At 43.7% G+C, this 17,613-nt stretch overlaps 1 protein-coding gene and 1 non-coding gene across 2 annotated transcripts; both read left to right on the top strand.

Moving 5' to 3' along the window:
• Positions 1-9,583: 9,583 nt before the first annotated feature.
• On the top strand, positions 9,584-13,546 carry RPL39 (ribosomal protein L39). The gene is made up of 3 exons (XM_023734499.1): positions 9,584-9,676; positions 11,173-11,276; positions 13,302-13,546. Exons 1-3 carry the CDS (start codon positions 9,674-9,676, stop codon positions 13,348-13,350), a joined length of 156 nt encoding a protein of 51 aa, XP_023590267.1. The 5' UTR covers positions 9,584-9,673; the 3' UTR covers positions 13,351-13,546.
• LOC111821170 (small nucleolar RNA SNORA69) lies at positions 12,678-12,809 on the top strand. The gene has a single exon (XR_002824631.1). It is a non-coding gene; the product is annotated as a small nucleolar RNA SNORA69 (small nucleolar RNA).
• Positions 13,547-17,613: the final 4,067 nt, after the last annotated feature.

Here is a 17,613-nt window from a genome sequence, read left to right as displayed (position 1 = left end):
GGTTGTTTCCATCTTTTTGATATTGTGAACAGTGAACTGCCGAGTTCTTAACCACTGCACCTACCAAGGAGAGGATCAAATCATGGTTTATTACTCTTGTTCCATAAGAACCAAAATGTTTGGAGAACATCTTGAGTTGCTGCTTAATTTTCATCCTGCTAGCTCCTTCTAACATGGCATTAGTTTGCTCTTACTTAATAAGTCACTGCTTTATGTTTTCCTTGGCTTCCTGAAACCAGTATACCAAGAGGCAGGTAGAAGAAGAACCATTAAAGATGATTGAAAGAGAATGGTCTTCAACTAGGAAACAGTACTAAAATGAGGGAAGGGGAAATTTCTAGAAGGAATGGTCAACAGTGTCCTGTGCCATAGAGGTTAAGGAAGATAAAAAATGTGAAGTGTTAATTGGATTGGACAGTATTGAGGTCACTAGTAAAGTGGTGGACAGAAACCATGCTACCATGAGGGATGAAAGGGAGGTGGGTGGGAAATTGAGATGGAGGCTGTTGGATAAATAGATGTTGGAGCTCAGAGAAGAGATTTGGACTGGAGATACAGATTTGGAATCCATCTATTTTTACATGGTCCACTGAAGCCATGGGCCTGGATTTAGTCACTTAGAGGGAGAGAGTGAAGAAAAGAAGCAGACCTAGGGCCTAGCCTTGAAGAGCACTAACGTTACTATGCAGGTAAGGCAGTTAATCTACAAAGACAGAAGGCATATCCAGAGAGTGAGAGAAAAACCGGAAGTCTCTGGTGTTACTTAATCCAAGAGAAAAGAGTGTTTCAAGAAGGAGAGGGAGTGACCAGAGTTGGATGCTGCTGAGAGATCAGGTATGATGTCTGAAAACAAGTCCATTGGATTCAGTGACTTAAAATCATTGATGACCTGGAATGATGGAGAACAGAAGCCAGACTAGGTCGAAGACTAGGTGGGAGATGAGGAAATGGAAACAGTATAGACAACTGTAAAGATGTTTGGAAGTGAAAAAATGGAGACAAGGTAAATGGTGTTGATGAAGGATTATTTTAAATATGAGAAATACTAGAACGTGTTTAGAAGCCAAAAGGAAAGCTCTAGTAGAGAGAGGATGAATACCCAAGGAAAGTGATAACCAACAGTGTAGTGTAGGTTTCCTCAGAAGGCATGTAAAAATGGAAGCCAAGGTGGAGGTTAGAGGACATGGTCTTAGAAGGAGGGACACTCCTGAACCATTAGTCATGAGTTGGCATGGCTTGTCTCCTTACCAAGCCTGGACCCTGTCACCAGCCATTTCAAGGCTGTTTTCATGTCAGCACCTCCCTTTTTTGTTCTCGCCTTGCCAGTCCAACTCCGGGTAAACCACACTTCCCTACCCCACGTAAACTTCTTCCACTTGTGTATGCATTCATTTAGTGAACATTTATTAATCACTGTCTGCCAGGCCTTGGGGGTCAAGGAGTCAAACAAGTCCTTGTCTTTGAGGAAATCATGGTCCAGTGGTAGCAAGAGACAAATAGAAGTAATTAGAGCACCATGTGAGGGATTGTACTGGCTGAGGATGGTGTGGGAGCCTCCTGCACCTAAGCTGCCAGGTGTAGCTGGAGAAAGTCCCCAAACGAGAGGAACTGGTGAGACTGCAGGAGGCCCCTCCCTTCTGCTAAGCATTTTTTTTAACTCCATCTTGAATTGACTTCCTTTTCCAACAGTGCCACCTTTCTCTAGTGCATCTTTTGCTATCTTTCTTGGGGTCAGGGGCAGGGGGACTACTTCCTCATAAATCATAGTTTCATGGCCTTAATAAAAATAAACTTGTAAACAATAGAACAGCAAGTAAGTTTATTCCATTTTTGGCTACCTCAGACACAGGCTTGATTTCCTTTACCCTTTTGAAATAAAAATTTAGGATCGAGACAGTCACTAGATTATCTGAACATTTACTGAGAACCTCCTACTATGTGTTGGCACTGAGAATATGATAATGAGCAAAACATGATCCCTGCCCTTATGGAGCTTCTAGCCACGAGAGATTAGCTGTTCCGGTGGAGAGAAGTGATGCTAAGGGAAGTAGGCAGGAAAAATTCAAGGTGTCGGGGCTTGGGGTAGGTATGTCCAGGGCAGTGAAAAAGGGATAGTTTGGGCATTCATGAGGCTTTAAAACCCCAAACCAAACCCACTGCCATCATGTCGATTCTGACTCATAAAGACCCTGTAAAACAGAGTAGAACTGCCCCATGGGGTTTCCAAAGCTGAAGTCTACGGAAGCAGACTGCCACCTCTTTCTCCTGCAGAGCAGCTGGTGGGTTCCAACTGCCGACCTTTCAGTTAGCAGCTGAGTGCTTAACCTCTGTGCCACCAGGGTTCCTCATGAGGCTTCAAAAAAAAAAAAAAAGCAAACCCGTTGCTGTCGAGTCGATTCCGACTCATAGCGACCCTTTAGGACAGAGTAGAACTGCCCTGTAGGGTTTCCAGGGAGCGGCTAGTGGATTTGAACTGCCAACCTTTTGGTTAGCAGCCAAGCTCTTAACCACTGTGCCACCAGAGCTCCTTCAAAATCAGGAGCCGGGCCCACTTCCCCCAGCATGCATACAAATGGTAGTCCTGATGCAATAATTTAACTCTGATTACAAAGTTAAGATCTAACTTTCTGTGGTATTTACAGACATCTTTAACTAACTAGTTCCATAGGGAAAAGTTTAGTTAAGGGAGTTTTGTAGCCTTTTGTTGTTATAGATAGAGCTCTCTATGTTGTACTTTTTATGGGAGCTCCCTGGAATTTTCTTTACTGTCTCTGAGGCTGTCCTTAACACCACAAAATATGATGACCATTTATGTCAATATTAAAGAAGAGAGGGTAGCAAAAATAGGCATACACTTGATGGATTCTTGGAAAGTATATTCTTGGAAAGCTACATACACAGGATCAGGCATCCTTAGAAATCTCACACAAGAACTCATTATTCACTTACCAAATACTTATTATATATTATTTAATATATATTTGGAGCCCTGGTGGTGTAGTGGTTAAAAGCCAGCTGCTAACCAAAAGGTCGGCAGTTCAAATCCACCAGCTGGTCCTTGGAAACCCTATGGGACAGCTCTACTCTGTCCTATAGGGTCGCTATGAATCGGAACTGACTCGAAAGCACCTAAAAACAACGAATATTTATTAAGCTCCAATCCTTGGAGAAGGACATCATGCTTGGTAAAACAGCGGATCAGTGAAAAAGGAATACCCTCAACGAGATGGACTGACACAGTGACTGCAACAATGGGCTCAAATATAGATTGTGAGGATGGTGCGGGACCAGGCAACATTTTGTTCTGTTGTACATGGGGTTGCTATGAGTCAGAGCCAACTCAACAGCACCTAATAACAACAACATGGAAACATGGGTAAATGTATAATCAATTGTTTATTGCCATTGTAATACATGATAGAATATTATCTATATTTTTAACATTAAGGCTCTCTAACCCTGGCCACTCCCCTAATCTCATACCCAACTGCCTACGGACATCTGCATCTAGATGACTCACAAGCATCTCAGGTTCCAAATGGAACTACTCAAGTTCCTCCCACCCTCACCCCTCCTGTATTGTAGAGGATGTTAACCAACTATCCACTCAGGCACTGAAGGTCCTATTTGACTTCATCCTCACCTGCACAGCCAATCAGTCATCATACTCTGTCTAATACATCTCCCTCCTCTCTATCCTCCCACTGCCTAGTTCAGGCCATCATCATTCATTCATTTATTCATTCACTTAAGTGTTTTTTGAGCACCTGCCATGTGCCATTCATGTTGTAGGCTTTGATATTACATCACTGAACAAAACTGACAAAAATTCATGGAGCTTAACATTCAAGTGGAGAGAAAAAGAGCAGGTAAGAAAAATATATATACATATATTGTTCAGGAGAAAAAAAATCAGGGAAGGGGGATATGATGTTCATGGGTGGGGGCTGAAAGGCCTCAATGAAAAGGTGATTTTTGAGTAAAGACCTGAGAAGGAAATGAGGGCACTAGCCCTGTGGATATCTGGGCAAAAAGCCTTCCAGAGGAAAGGGTATGTGAAAAGGCCCTGGGGTAGAAGTGTGCCTGGCCTGTTCTGGTAATGGCAAAGAAGCCAATGTGGCTGGAGTAGAGTGAGCGAGGGGGAAGAGTAGTAGAAGGGTATGGAATGAAGTCAGAGAACTAACAGAGGCAAGATCATGCAGGTCATAGTTAGGACTTGGACTTTTATTCCAAATGATACAGGAGCCATTGGAAAGTTTTGAGCAGAGCTAAGTCTGTGAGGGATGAGAGGGAGAGACTCGGGGACTGATAGGTGACTGCAGCAAAAAAGAACATTGGTGCATTGGGACTACAGCAACAACCTTATGAGTCTCCTTGTTTCCACTCTCACCCCTACCCCCATCTCTTCGCCACAAGGCAGCCCAAAGGATCTTTCTACAGTGCTTATATAATTGCCATTTATCCTTTAAAAGCTTTCAGTGAGACTCCCAGTTGCCTTCAGCAGTAATTTTGAAATCATGCTCTGAGGAACTCTCTTGGCTGGGCAGAAGTGCTTCAGGGGTTCCTCAAACAAGAAATGTGTCCAGGCCAAACAATGAAGATGTAAACTGCTCAAGGAGCCTGTTCTTCGATTTTGTCCATTTGGTGTATTAGAATTCATTCATTCATCAAATATTTATTAAGCACCTGCTATGTGTGAGGCACTGTTCTAGGCTCAGGGAATACATAAGTGAACAAAAATACAATCCATGCCCTCATGGAGCTTACATTCTAGGGAGGGAGTCAGATAATAAATAAATTACATCTTATGTTAGATAAATACTACGGAGAAAAAGCAGGAGTAGGGGTAGGGAGTGCTGAGTAGGGTGGTTAGGGAAAGCCTCACTGAGAAGGTAACATTTGAATAAAGACCTAAAGAGACTGATGGAGGAAGCCATGGGGATATCTAAACCCTGTTGCCATCAAGTCGATTCTGACTCACAGTGACCTTATAGGACAGAGTAGAACTGCCTCAGGGTTTCCAAGGACCAGTTGGTGGATTCCAACTGCCAACTTTTTGGTTAGCAGCCAAGCTCTTAACCATTGTGCCACCAGGACTCCATGGGTATATCTAGGGGAAGAGCATTGCAGGTAGAGGGAACAGCAAGTGCAAAGGCCTTGAGCTGGGAACGTATCTGGCCAGTGTGGCTGAAGCAGAGTGAACTGAAAGCCAGAGTAGTTGGAGATGAGGTCAAAGAGGTGGGAGTGGAGGGGTCTGACTGTGTGTGTCCCTTGTAGAGCATTGTGAGGACTTAGGTCTTTACCCAGAGTAAGATGATGAGCCATTAGAGGGCTTTGAGGAGATGAGTGACACACTCTTCCTTAGGTTTTACCAGGATCACTGTGGCTGCTGTGTTGACAAGAGACTATAGGTATGCAGGGTCAGAAGAAGAGAGAAGAGTTAGGAGGCTTTTGTAATAATCCAAGTGAGAGGTGAAGGTGTCTTGAACCAGACTGAAACAGTGATGAGCATTTGGATTCTGGAAATATTTTGAAGACAGAGGCAACAGGATTTACTAACAGATTGGATTAGGGGTGTAAGAGAAAGAAAGGATGGGTTTCTGCATAAAATGGCTTTTGAAACAAAGAATTATGCTGCTATGAGTGGCAATATTAATCTCTGACAAAACAGACTTTAAAGTATAATCCACCACAAAGGATAAGGAAGGACACTACATAATGATTAAAGGGTCAATACACCAGGAGGACATAACTATAATAAATATTTATGCACCCAACAACAGGGCTCCAAAATACATAAAACAATCTCTAACAGCATGGGAAAGAGAGATAGACAGCTCCACAATAATAGTAGGAGACTTCAACACACTACTTTCAGTGAAGGACAGAACACCCAGAAAGAAGCTCAATAAAGACACAGAAGATCTAAATGCCACAATCAACCAACTTGATCTCATAGACACATACAGAACACTCCACCCAACAGCAGCCAAGTATACTTTCGTTTCCAACACACATGGAACATTCTCCAGAACAGACCAAATATTAGGCCACAAAACAAGCCTTAAGAGAGTCCAGAACATCAAAATATTAAAGCATCTTTTATGACCATAAAGCCATAAAAGTAAAAATAACAGAAAAAGGAAAAAAAATCAAACACATGGAAACTGAACAACACCTTGCTCAAAAACTACTGGGTTATAGAAGAAATTAAGGACAGAACAAAGAAATTCACAGAAGCAAATCAGAAAGAAAACACATCCTACCCGAACCTTTGGGACACAGCAAAAGCAGTGCTCAGAGGTCAGTTTATAGCAATAAATGCACACATTCAAAAAGAAGAAAGGGTCATAATCAAAACATTAACCCTACAACTGGAACAAGTACAAAGAGAGCAGCAAAAGAAGCCCACAGGCGCCAGAAGAAAGGAAATAATAAAAATTAGAGCAGAGATAAATGAAATAGAGAATAGAAAACAATTGAAAGAATTAACAAGACCAAAAGCTGGTTCTTTGAAAAGATCAACAAAATTGATAAACCATTGGCCAAACTGACAAAAGAAAAACAGGAGAGGAAGCAGATAACCTGTATAAGAAATGAGATGGGTGATATCACAACAGACCCAACTGAAATTAAAAGAATCATAACAGAATACTATGAAAAATTGTACTCTAACAAATTGGAAAACCTAGAAGTAATGGACAAATTTCTAGAAACTCAGTACTTACCTAAACTAACACAAACAGAGGTAGAACAACTAAATAAATAAATAAACCCATAACAAAAGAAGAGATTGAAAAGGTAATTTAAAAACTGCCAACAAAAAAAAGCCCTGGCTCAATCGAAAGAATTAACAAGACCAAAAACTGGTTCTTTGAAAAGATCAGCAAAATCGATTGGCTGCTAACCAAAAGAAGAATTATTCTGCTAAAGAAGTTTTGATCCTGGGGGCAAATTGTTGGGTCAAGCTCAGACTAACTGGGCCTACCCTGGGAAGCCCTTGATACCTGCAGTGGGCCTCTATACCCAGATACAGCTCCCTCTTCCTGGAAAGCCACCTTTCGTTGCCCCCTCCTCCTTCCTTTTTTTTTTTTTTTCTCAAGCATCCCTTTCTCTGAAGACCTTTGCCCAACCCCCTCTACTGCCTAGGCTGGGGTAAAGGCTCCTTGGTGCTCTCCCATGCATTCATCTCAGCACTCGGGCCACCCTGTACTGCAAGTGACAGTACAGTCTATCCTACTATTCCAAATCCTTCCTTGTTTCTCCAATCCCTTTATTCTCTGCAGAAAGCTGTTGAGCCTCCTGATTTTCTGAACTGCAAGCCATCTGCTGCTGTGAACCACTTCAGCTTCCTCCTCTCCCCCTCACAAGTGCTCTCTCCCGTATACAGCATGCTTCTTTTGCTGTAGGAAGGCAACGGTTGAGGTTATTCAAATAACCCCCAAAAGAAACAAGGGAAGGATAAACCAATAACTATTAGAAATTATCTATGGAAAAAAATTACCTGTGGGGGAGGGAGAGAACAGGGAGGAGGGCACTAGGATGGCAGCTAGCCCTCTCTGAATGTACTTTCACTTTTAGGTAGTTTTGTCTTTAGAGACATATAAATGTTTTTAACTTTTAATTGAAATATAACACTCATACAGAAAAGTGCACAAATAAGTGTACAGCTAGATGAATTTTCACAAAGTGCACATATCCACGTAACCAGCACCCGGATCAAAAAACAGAACACCACCAGCACACCTCTACCACCAAGCGTAACCACTGTCCTGGCTTCTAATGGTACAAATTAGTTTTGCCCGTTTGGGCTCTTTACATAAATGGAATTATGCAGTATGCATGCTTTTGTGTCTGGCTTCCTTTGTGCCACATTGTGTTTGTGAGATCCATCACGTTGTTTTGGGTAGTGGTAGTTTGTTCATTTTCATTGGCATATAGGAGCAGTTCTCAAATGTTTTAGCCTTGGGATCCCTTTACACTTAAAAATTATTGAGGATCTCAAAGAGCTTTTGTTTATGTGGATTATATCTATCAATACTATTAGAAATGAAAACTCAGAAATATTTAAAACCTAAAAACTCAAGCACACATTCCATTATCTGTGGGGGCAATGATATTACAAGTCATGGAAGTCTCTGGAAGCCAGACTTCATGGCAGCTAACAACAAACCCTTTGCCATCCAGTTGATTCCTAGTCATAACGACCTATAGGACAGAGTAGAACTGCCCCCACAGGGTTTCCAAGGCTGTAATCTTTACAGAAGCGGACTGCCACATCTTTCTCCCACAGAGCAGCTGGTGGGTTCCAACAGCGGACCTTCCAGTTAGCAGCCAAGCACTTAACCACTGCGCCACCAGGGCTCCTTAATAACAATACATAGGCTTCTTAACACAGTTCTATTTGTGGGTCTGTAATTTCAAAGAAGTGATGAGTATGTAAATGATATTTTGAGACATATGCATCAACTATTATGTAATATGAAACCATCTATGGTTTCCATAAACGAAGAAAGTGCTAAATTTCAGTCAGTTTGGTGCAAATATAGTTTTAATTATTTTTTTTACACCAAGTTCATGGGCCCTCTGAATTCTATCGATGGACCCTTGTGAACCCGAGGTCAAAAACCCTTGCCCTAATACATTACTGCAAAACTGCTTGAGGTGATTGCAGACGCACAGAGGTTTTGTTTGGTTTTAAATGGGGAGAAGAAAAAAGATGAAAACGGAGAATATTAGCGTCCAAAACGCATGGGTGGGCTACAAGGTTCGTCTGGGCTTCCCAGCAGCCAAGGAAAAAGTTCTGTCCCTCCTTTCTCAGTTTAAAAGCCTTTATTGGCAACCTCTTGCCTAGGCTAAAAAGCCCAAGGCCGTCTCTAGACTTGGAAATCCTGGTAGCGCAGTGGTTAAAAGCTACCGCTGCTAACCATTAGATCGGCAGTTTGAATCTACCAGCCGCTCTTTGGAAACCCTATTGGGCAGTTCTACCCAGTCCTACAGGCTGTGGGTCGGAATCGACTCGACGACAGCGGATTTTTTTTTTTTTTTTGGTTCCTAGGCTCAGAGGGCCCACCTAGTCCAGCCCCCGCAGACCTTTCCTGCTTCCTCCAACATCGTTGCCCCTTCTAAGAGTCCCGCACCTTCCTGCCAAGTCGAACTACTTCCAACCCTCTTCCAAAGGCTCAGTTGAGTCCCGCCAACCTAACCAAGCAGCAGCGATCTCATCAATCCCTGCTCCTCCGAGCGCTTGCTTCCAAGGACAAGGCCGACGTCTTTACGCCGGGACGTGGTGCCTTCACCGCCCTTCCTTGGGGTTAGTCCCGCCTCCTCTTGTGCTATTTCTGAGAGCAGAAGGGCTTCCACTTTGGTACTAATTACGGCTGTCTGTCTCACCCATTAAACAGGGCGCCCCTATCAAACTGACGAGCTCCTGGAGAACCCATTTGTGGAACTGGAATGAAAGCGAATCCCATTCCGCACAGAACGAGCACACTTTCCCACAGCCCTACGGAAACATAAAGTGTTTAGGGCGCTAGAAGGCGGTGACCAGTTGTGACGTCACTTCCCAAGCCCCGCCTCCGGCTGCGCCTTCTAAAACGTACTTCCGGCTGCTTCCCTCTCTTTCTCCCCTTCTCCGCCATCGTGGTGTTTGCGGCGGCCGGCCATCCTCGCCATGGTAAGCCCATCTGCCACCATCGGCTTCGGGGCGGCTTTCCGAGACCCGAGGCGGCCGCGGACCTGCCGAGGTCGCGCGGGGACTCGAAATGCGGGACCTTTTTTAGGCTTTCCCAAGAGAAGGTCGAGTTTAGCTACCGCTCTGATCCGCGGGCCTGGCCAGGAGCTAGCGTGCAAGTGATCAGCTGAGGAGGGCGGGCTGTTTTGGCGCGGAGGGTACGAGGGGGCGCTCTTCGCGCCGCACCGCCGCAAAGGCTGGTAGGGATCCCCGCCTCCCTTTATCCTTCTCTTAGAGTTGCCCGAGTGGAGACCAGGCCCTGATTCCTGAGCGAACTGTGATTTTTGGGGCAGGAAGAGAGGTCACGGATCACCTCATGAATCGTGGACTGGCTGCAGGGCTGCCCACAGACAATGGGACTTGCCGGGCATCGGGAGGTAGATGTGGGCTGCTGGATTTAGGAAAGTTTTTAAATCTGGCTCCCAGGAGCTTACCGCAGGGTTGGTTTATGGGTCTTTTTGGTCGTTTGTTCAGGAATTGAGCGTCACACTGTGGAAGTGCCTGGTACAAGGAGTGTTACGTGAACCCATGTGTCATTCAGGTGTTCTTAGTAAATGCCAACTGCAGACCAGTCATTGGGTTTTTTTCTGGGGGAAAAAATGTTTATAGGCTTCTAGGCATGGAGGAGATCAGTATCTCGTGTTTTATAGCTTATTATTTGACAGAAAATTTATAACTGTTACTGTTGGCCGGGAGGGAGGGTTTTAGTCATAATGGTCCCTGTTATGCAAGGGTTTGTTGGGCCAGGTTTTAGACTCATGTCATTTCGCCAGATTGTTATGAATATTCAGGAGTGGGGGAAGAGTGGTTGGAGTTGGACTCAGATGAGCCAAGTCTTAACGAAAGACAAAAGAGGCAAAGGGAAATTGGGAAAGGCATCTTTGAAAAAGTGGCATTTTAAATAGACCCCAAAAGTTAAGTTAGGATTAATACCAAAATGATGAGTGGGGCAGAACTAGATCTACTAAATGTCAGACAGTGCATAAATAAGTAATCTTAGATACCCTTGCAATGAACCTTGAAAGTGTAGCTACCCTCGTTGTACAAAGTAGAGCACCGGGACTCATTGGCTTGCAAGTGACAGATTGTTCTGATTGACTGAAAGCAGTGCTCTTTCCAGGAAGCCAGTCCCCCAGCACTATCCCCTATGTGGTCTTCTGAGTCCTGGTGACAGCAGGCTAGACATTAATACTCTGATTTTGAGCAGGTTACTTACCTCCTTGATTCTACTTGTTTTTTATTTGAACGATGGAAATTAGGTTATCTGCCTCCAGAGGAATTGTAAGGAACAAAGGGCAAAATGTGTTTTAACATGGAGAAGATTGGTTATGGCATATATTAAGCACTCAAAGTTCGTTGATTTCAGAGGACTCCTGACTTTGAATCATTTAGGCAGACTCTAGTGTGAACTGTCTAAATTGATTGCATTTCCTTCCCAGTCTTCTCATAAGACTTTCAGGATCAAGAGATTCCTGGCCAAGAAACAAAAGCAGAATCGCCCCATTCCCCAGTGGATTCGAATGAAAACTGGTAATAAAATCAGGTAAGGTTACATGCAATCTAATTCATCCTTGTACCACCATTCTGAAATTCCTTTTTTTAAAATATGCTGCTTCGGTTTCTACATAGCACCCAGCCCACAGCTGGGCTTAGAGGAGATACTTTAATACTTGTTAATTTCCTGGTTGTCTTCTCTCTGAGCCAGAGTGTAAGGCTGTTTCCTGGTGGGGAAGACAAAGTTGCTCACCCAGTCAAGGTTTTTTCTTCCCCATTTATTTTATTGTTGAGAATATGCACAGCCAAACATACGGTAACAATTTCTACATGTGCAATTCAGTGACATTGATTACAATCTTTGAGTTGTGCAACTAGTCTCACCCTCCTTTTCTAAGTTGTTCCTCCCTCATTGACATAAACTCACTGCCCCCCCCACCCAAGTTTCTTAACTAACCTGTCAAGTTGCTGTGGTCAGTTTGATTCCATATAGATAGTTCTTAAAGCATAATGCTCAAGACAGAACTTTTTTTTACTAGTTAAGCTAAACTATTAGGTTTTAAGAAGACTTCAGGGGATATTTTTTGTTTACAATTTAAAGATTATCTCAGGACAATAGTTTTGGGGTTCTTCCAGCCTTCATGGCTCCATAAAGTCTGGATTCTATGAGAATTCGGAATTCTGTTCTGCATTTTCCCCCTTTGATTAGGATTCTTCTATAGAATCTGATCAAAATACTTGGTAATGGAAGCCGGGCACTATCCAGTTCTAGTGGCAAAGGAGGCAGTTGTTCATGGAGGACCCAATCAGTCTTTGAAATGTACCTTTCTTAAAGACTGGAAGATTGCCATCTACTGTGGAATTAGCTGAATTGATGATTTTGGGGAGAAAGACATTAGAACCTCCAAGGTCATCGAGACCAACTTCAAGCAAAGCTAGGAATAAAACTCCTGCATGCCTTTCAGCCCACTGAGCTTTGGACCTGGTGGGCTTCAGGGAGGAAAAATGAGTATTAAAAATCAGTGAGATTTGCCCGAGGTGACAGCCCAGTATGTTGAACAAGTTTCAGAACTTTGGTTTGTTTAAAATTCAGTTTCAAGGTTTCCTGATAATTGAGCCCAGAAGACCAAACAGGTAGGGGGAAAGACAAAAAGAAAACATTTCCCAGATTATTTCTTTTCAAAGCACTAAACATCTACGTGAACATGAGTTTCTCCATCAATGATGGGACCTGCCTTACAGGTTGCTGTGTGGGATGAACGAAATGTATGTAGAACTCAGTGCTTAGCTCAATAAAGATTACCTGCTATTATTAGTCCCTTGCCTTGTGGTCTCTTAGAGCTGGGAAGGTATTTTGTATTTAGGATTATGTCTTCTTGGCCCAGAAAATTGGCACCATAGAATGACTTCCTATTACCTGAGCTGTCTTCCAACTTTTAAAATTGTATTGAAAGCAGGTTGCAATTACAGTGCTTCGGATTGTGGAAGTACTGACATTATCCTGCTGAAAGAAATGCTGTGTTCATCATCTTTGGTTTTGCCTTTATGAGGGTAAAACCATGACAGATTAACACACACAATTCTGAGATGGCGTTAGCTCTGCAAGTCACTGTTGCTCTGGGATTGGAATGACTGGGTGTTACTCTTATGTAAGAATTGTGTGGGAGCTTTTATGAGTGTGTTACCTGTTAATGTGACTTTTTGATGTGGTTTAGAAAGGAGGAGAGGGGTTTAAAGTATGTATCTGGGTCTACCCTGGGTCTGCTGAACCAAAGTTGAATGAGTGTACACTTGGAAGGGAGAGCTTCTCCACTACTCAAGCCCCAGTTAACCATTTTTCCCCCTAGCCCTGGATCCTTGTGAGAGGTAAGAAATTGGCTTGACTAGTTTTTAAACACATCTAGCAAGTGATTTTTTTACTCTCCAGAAAGGGTTCCAAATTTGTTAAAGGAAGGAAAATGGGGACCCTTTGCCTTCAGATGATTTTGTAGTACCTAAAAGGCAAAGTTTGGTGACTAAGAACAGCTAATTGAGGTCAGACTGTCTTTGTGACATGCAGTTTCGTTCTGTGTAGGTACAACTCCAAGAGGAGACATTGGAGAAGAACCAAGCTGGGTCTGTAAGGAGTCGCACACGTGATGGAACACAGATTTACCCCTCTATCAGGATCCACTAGCATTTTACCATCTCAAGTTGAAAATTTTGCCGTGATCTGTACAGTTAACCATGTATTGGGAAAATTCTAATTTCTTTTGTTTTTTATGCTTCTGCATTAAGAGATGGATTCCACTAATAAATATGTGAGACCTTTGCTTTGAACTGCTGTAGCATTCTGGTTTGTGGAGTACTCAGTTTACTCCTCTACCCCCAGACTCAACCAGATCTAACAGCACTGTCCAGGAGAACTTTCTTGCAATGGTAGAAATGGTCTCAGTCGGCTACTAAGTACTTGAAATATGACCAGTATGGCTAGGGAACTGAATTTTAACATTTAATTGTGGTAGAAGTGGTTAAGTGCTCAACTATTAGCCAGAAGGTTGATGGTTCAAACCCACCCCTAAGTGCCTTGGAAAGACAGGCTTGTTGATCTGCTTCCTAAAGGTCACAGCTTTGAAAACTAAGGAGTAGAGTTGTGCTCTGACACACATGGGGTTACCATTGTGTCGGAATCAACTGGATGGCAACTAACAACATTTTGGCAGTGGCTACTGTATTGGACAGCACGTCTAAAACCTTCACGGAACATAGCATCCTGGTTGATAATCTGATCAGATGTTCCTGTTACAGGAGGCATGTACTTGGGGGTGGCACATTCTTAGAAGAGCAGGGGTCAGCAAACTCTGGTCTGCCGCCTATGTTTGTGTTACCTACGACCTAAACAGTTTCTGCATTTTTAAGTGTTTGAAAGAAATTTTTTCATAATATCTGATTGCATTTGCCCTGTTGCCATAAAGACCATATGGTCTGCAGAGCCTAAAGTATTTACTACTTGGCCTTTATAGAGAAAGATTTGCCAACCCCTGATTTAAATAGTCTGGATTCAGGAGAGTTCACTTTTGCTTAAAAGAGCTAGGTTAATTGTTGGCACTGTAGCATACTGTACACTGTAGGCAGTGTAATGGCATTGCCTGCCTTACAGAAGAGCTGTACCTGGAGAGTAAGGTGCTGGGAGATACATTCAGCAAATGTATCGAGCACTTTTTATGTGCCAGGCACATTGTAGGTACAGTGTTTGAGATTAATTAGTTGATAGACAAGTTATACAGCATGTTAGAAAGTGTTAAGTGCTAATAATAGGCCCACACACCAACCATAGCAAGCATTTGTGGGAAAGGTGGAAGGGAACAAGGTTCCCTAATTGACCTTTAGAATTAGGACTGAAACTGCAGCAAGGGGAAAGAATCAGATTTGGTGGTAACTCCCTACCCAGCTCATAGGGACCCTATGCTGGACATAGATGAGAATGCAAATGGCAAGGAATGCTGGGTGCCATGTATGTTAAACCAAAAGAAACCAAACCCATTGCCATAGAGTCAATTCCAGCTCTGTCCCGGTAGGACAGAGTAGAACTGCCCCATAGGGTTTCCAAGGAGCAGCTGGTGGATTCGAACTACCGACCTTTTGGTTGGCAGCTGAGTTCTTGACCACTGTGCCACCAGTGCTCCAGTATATGTTAGGTGTGGTCAAGTCGGTTCTGACTCAGCAACCCTGTGTACAACTGAGCAAAACACTGCCCAGTTCTGCGCCATGCTCACAATTGTTGCTATGCTTGAGCCTATTGTTGGCAGCCATTGTCAATCCATCTCGCTGAGGGTCTTCCTCTTTTTTGCTGCCCGTCTACTTTACCAAGCATGATGTCCTTCAGGGACTGGTCCCTCCTGATAACATGTCCAAACTATGAGACAGTCTCAACATCCTTGCTTCTAAGGAGCACTCTGGCTGTACTTCAAGACAGATTTATTTGTTCTTCTGGCAGTGGTATATTCAATATTCTTCAACAGCATAATTCAAAGGTATCAGTTCTTTGGTGCTGTGTATAGTGTGCAGCAAATGCTGAGGGCGTTGTAGAGCAAAGGGTTCCTTGTCCTATAACTGTACTCGGAGGCTCAGTAAATGCAAGCCTTTAAGAGGAACCACCATGCTTACCAGAAGTTTGAGCTGCAGAACTACCAGCCAATCCAGGAGTCTGGGAGCTTGGGGGAGGAGTCTTTGGAATACATGGCCTTGCAAGCCCCCTGATTTCAAATATTTTCTCACATCAGTGTTGCCTTCACATTCAGAGACAGCTGCCACTGTGTGACAAACAGGTGGTAAATGTTAACATGCTAAAAATAATCAGATCCGAAGCAGATGGACTTGATTCAGTTAACTGATAGTCATGTCAGGGAGAAATGTCTAAATAAACCATTTTGGAGTATTAGAAATACCTTAGCCTCACTACTGAGTCCAGGGAGGCTAAGCAATAAGACCAAGGTCACACTACTGGCAGATCCCAGCTTTCTCTACAGACCTTGAAGAATAGGTAGGACTAGAATTGAGAAAAAGGGGAAATGACTTGGATACCAGAGTTGGTTAGCCCTGTGTAAGGGGTTTCTTTTGAGCCTGAGAGTCTGGGACATGAATTCTGGTTCCAGTGATCCCTCACTAGCTGGTACAATTCCTCATCTGTGAAGTGAGTTGGACTAGATTGGTGCTTCCTGGAGGGAGGAATGGGAGCTTGTGAAATTTAAGATTTCAAAAAGTTACTGAAATAATACATGCCCTGCCAGAAGTAAAGCCTAAGATGCCTGCTTTTGAAAGACGTGAAGTCTGCTCTGGTGATACTGTCTATCCTTGGATGACCTAAGGAGAGGCAGGTGGCAGCAGCGAGCTGGTGAAGTTTGTGGTCTGGAGTGTGACCAGCTTGGATTCAGATACTCTTGACCACCGGCAGTGAGCCTCAGTGTCTCCATCTGCAACACGGGGCCAATAGGACCTCCCTCAGAGGGTGGTGAGGATGAAATGTAATAATGCATTAAAGCTTTCGGTTCAATGCTTGACTGTAGGAAAAAGAAGAGTGGGGAGGGAGCAGGATTAAAGTTTCAGTGTCAGTTCGCTCCCCAGCTCACATGTGCTGTATGCTGGACAAAGCTAAAAGAAGGTACATAAACTGAAGATTGCAGAGAGGTGGGAGTCAGGATGGGAGATGACGTGGGAGAAGTCAGGCAGAGCTGGCCCAGAGTTGATGCTCCCTGGCGGCTGCTAGATAGTTGATCTTCGGGTTCACTTCCAATTCAAGATTCTAATTTGGAGGGTATCTTACTCATCTATTTCTATAACAGAAATACAACAAGTGGATGGCTTTACCAAAGAGAAATTTGTTTTCTCACAGTCTAGCAGCCTACAAGTCCAAATTCAGGGCACCGGCTCTAGGGGAAAACTTTCTCTCTCTGTCGGCTCTGGAGGAAGGTCCTTGTCATCAATCTTCCTCTGGTCAAAGAGCTTCTCAGGTGCAGGGGCCCCGGGTGCAAAAGAGGCACTCTGCTCCCGGTGCTGCTTTCTTGGTGGTATGAGGTCCCCCTGCCTCTCTGCTCACCTCTCTCTTTTATATCTCAGAAGAGATTGGCTTAAGACACATCTAATCTTGTAGATATCAACATAACTGCCGCTGATCCATCTCATTAACATCATGGTGATAGGATTTACAACACATAGGAAAATCAAATCAGATGACAAAATGGTGCACAATCACAATACTGGGAATCATGGCCTAGCCAAATTGATACACATATTTTTGGGGGACACAATCCATGACAGGGGTTGGGGGCAGTGGTGGTTCAGTGGTAGAATTCTTACCTTCCAGGCAGGAGACCCAGGTTCAATTCCCTGCCAATGCACCTCATGTGCAGCCACCACCCATCTGTCAGTGGAGACTTCCATGTTTCTATGATGCTAAAAGGTTTCAGCAGAGCTTCCAGACTGAGACTAGGAAGAAAGGCCTGGTGATCTACTTCTGAAAATCAGACCTGCAGATCACAACCGTCCGATCAATCCACAACTGAGCATGGGGATGGTGCAGGACCAGATAGTGTTTCATTCTGTTGTGCATGGGGTCGCCATGAGTTGGTCATTGACTTGACAGCAGTGAACAATTTGGAGAGGTAGAAGAATCCCTCAAGGCCTTGAAAAGGAGGCAAGGTGACATGACAGTGAGAATTCCGGGGCTTGCAGTCAGGCCTAGGGTTGAATCCTAGCTCCACTGAACCAGCAGTGGGAACTTGGTCTCTTCAGAGGCATCCAGAATCATACCTGACAACCTCAGGTTTGTTAAGGATTGAATTGTAATGCTAGTAATGGATCAGTTCTATTAGATATTCCCTAATTTAAAAGATGAGAAAAAGGTTAAG

The sequence above is a fragment of the Trichechus manatus genome, unplaced genomic scaffold, assembly GCF_000243295.1.
Source record: "Trichechus manatus latirostris isolate Lorelei unplaced genomic scaffold, TriManLat1.0 scaffold00068, whole genome shotgun sequence".
NCBI classification, from domain to species: Eukaryota; Metazoa; Chordata; class Mammalia; order Sirenia; family Trichechidae; genus Trichechus; species Trichechus manatus.
The sequence above is the reverse complement of the archived record's forward strand: the minus strand, read 5'-3'. Positions and strand labels throughout refer to the sequence as shown.

Coding starts and splice junctions, on each gene's coding strand:
- RPL39 (XM_023734499.1), top strand. Junction 11,277..13,301: donor AAAACTGGTAATAAAATCAG/GTAAGGTTACAT, acceptor CGTTCTGTGTAG/GTACAACTCCAAGAGGAGAC.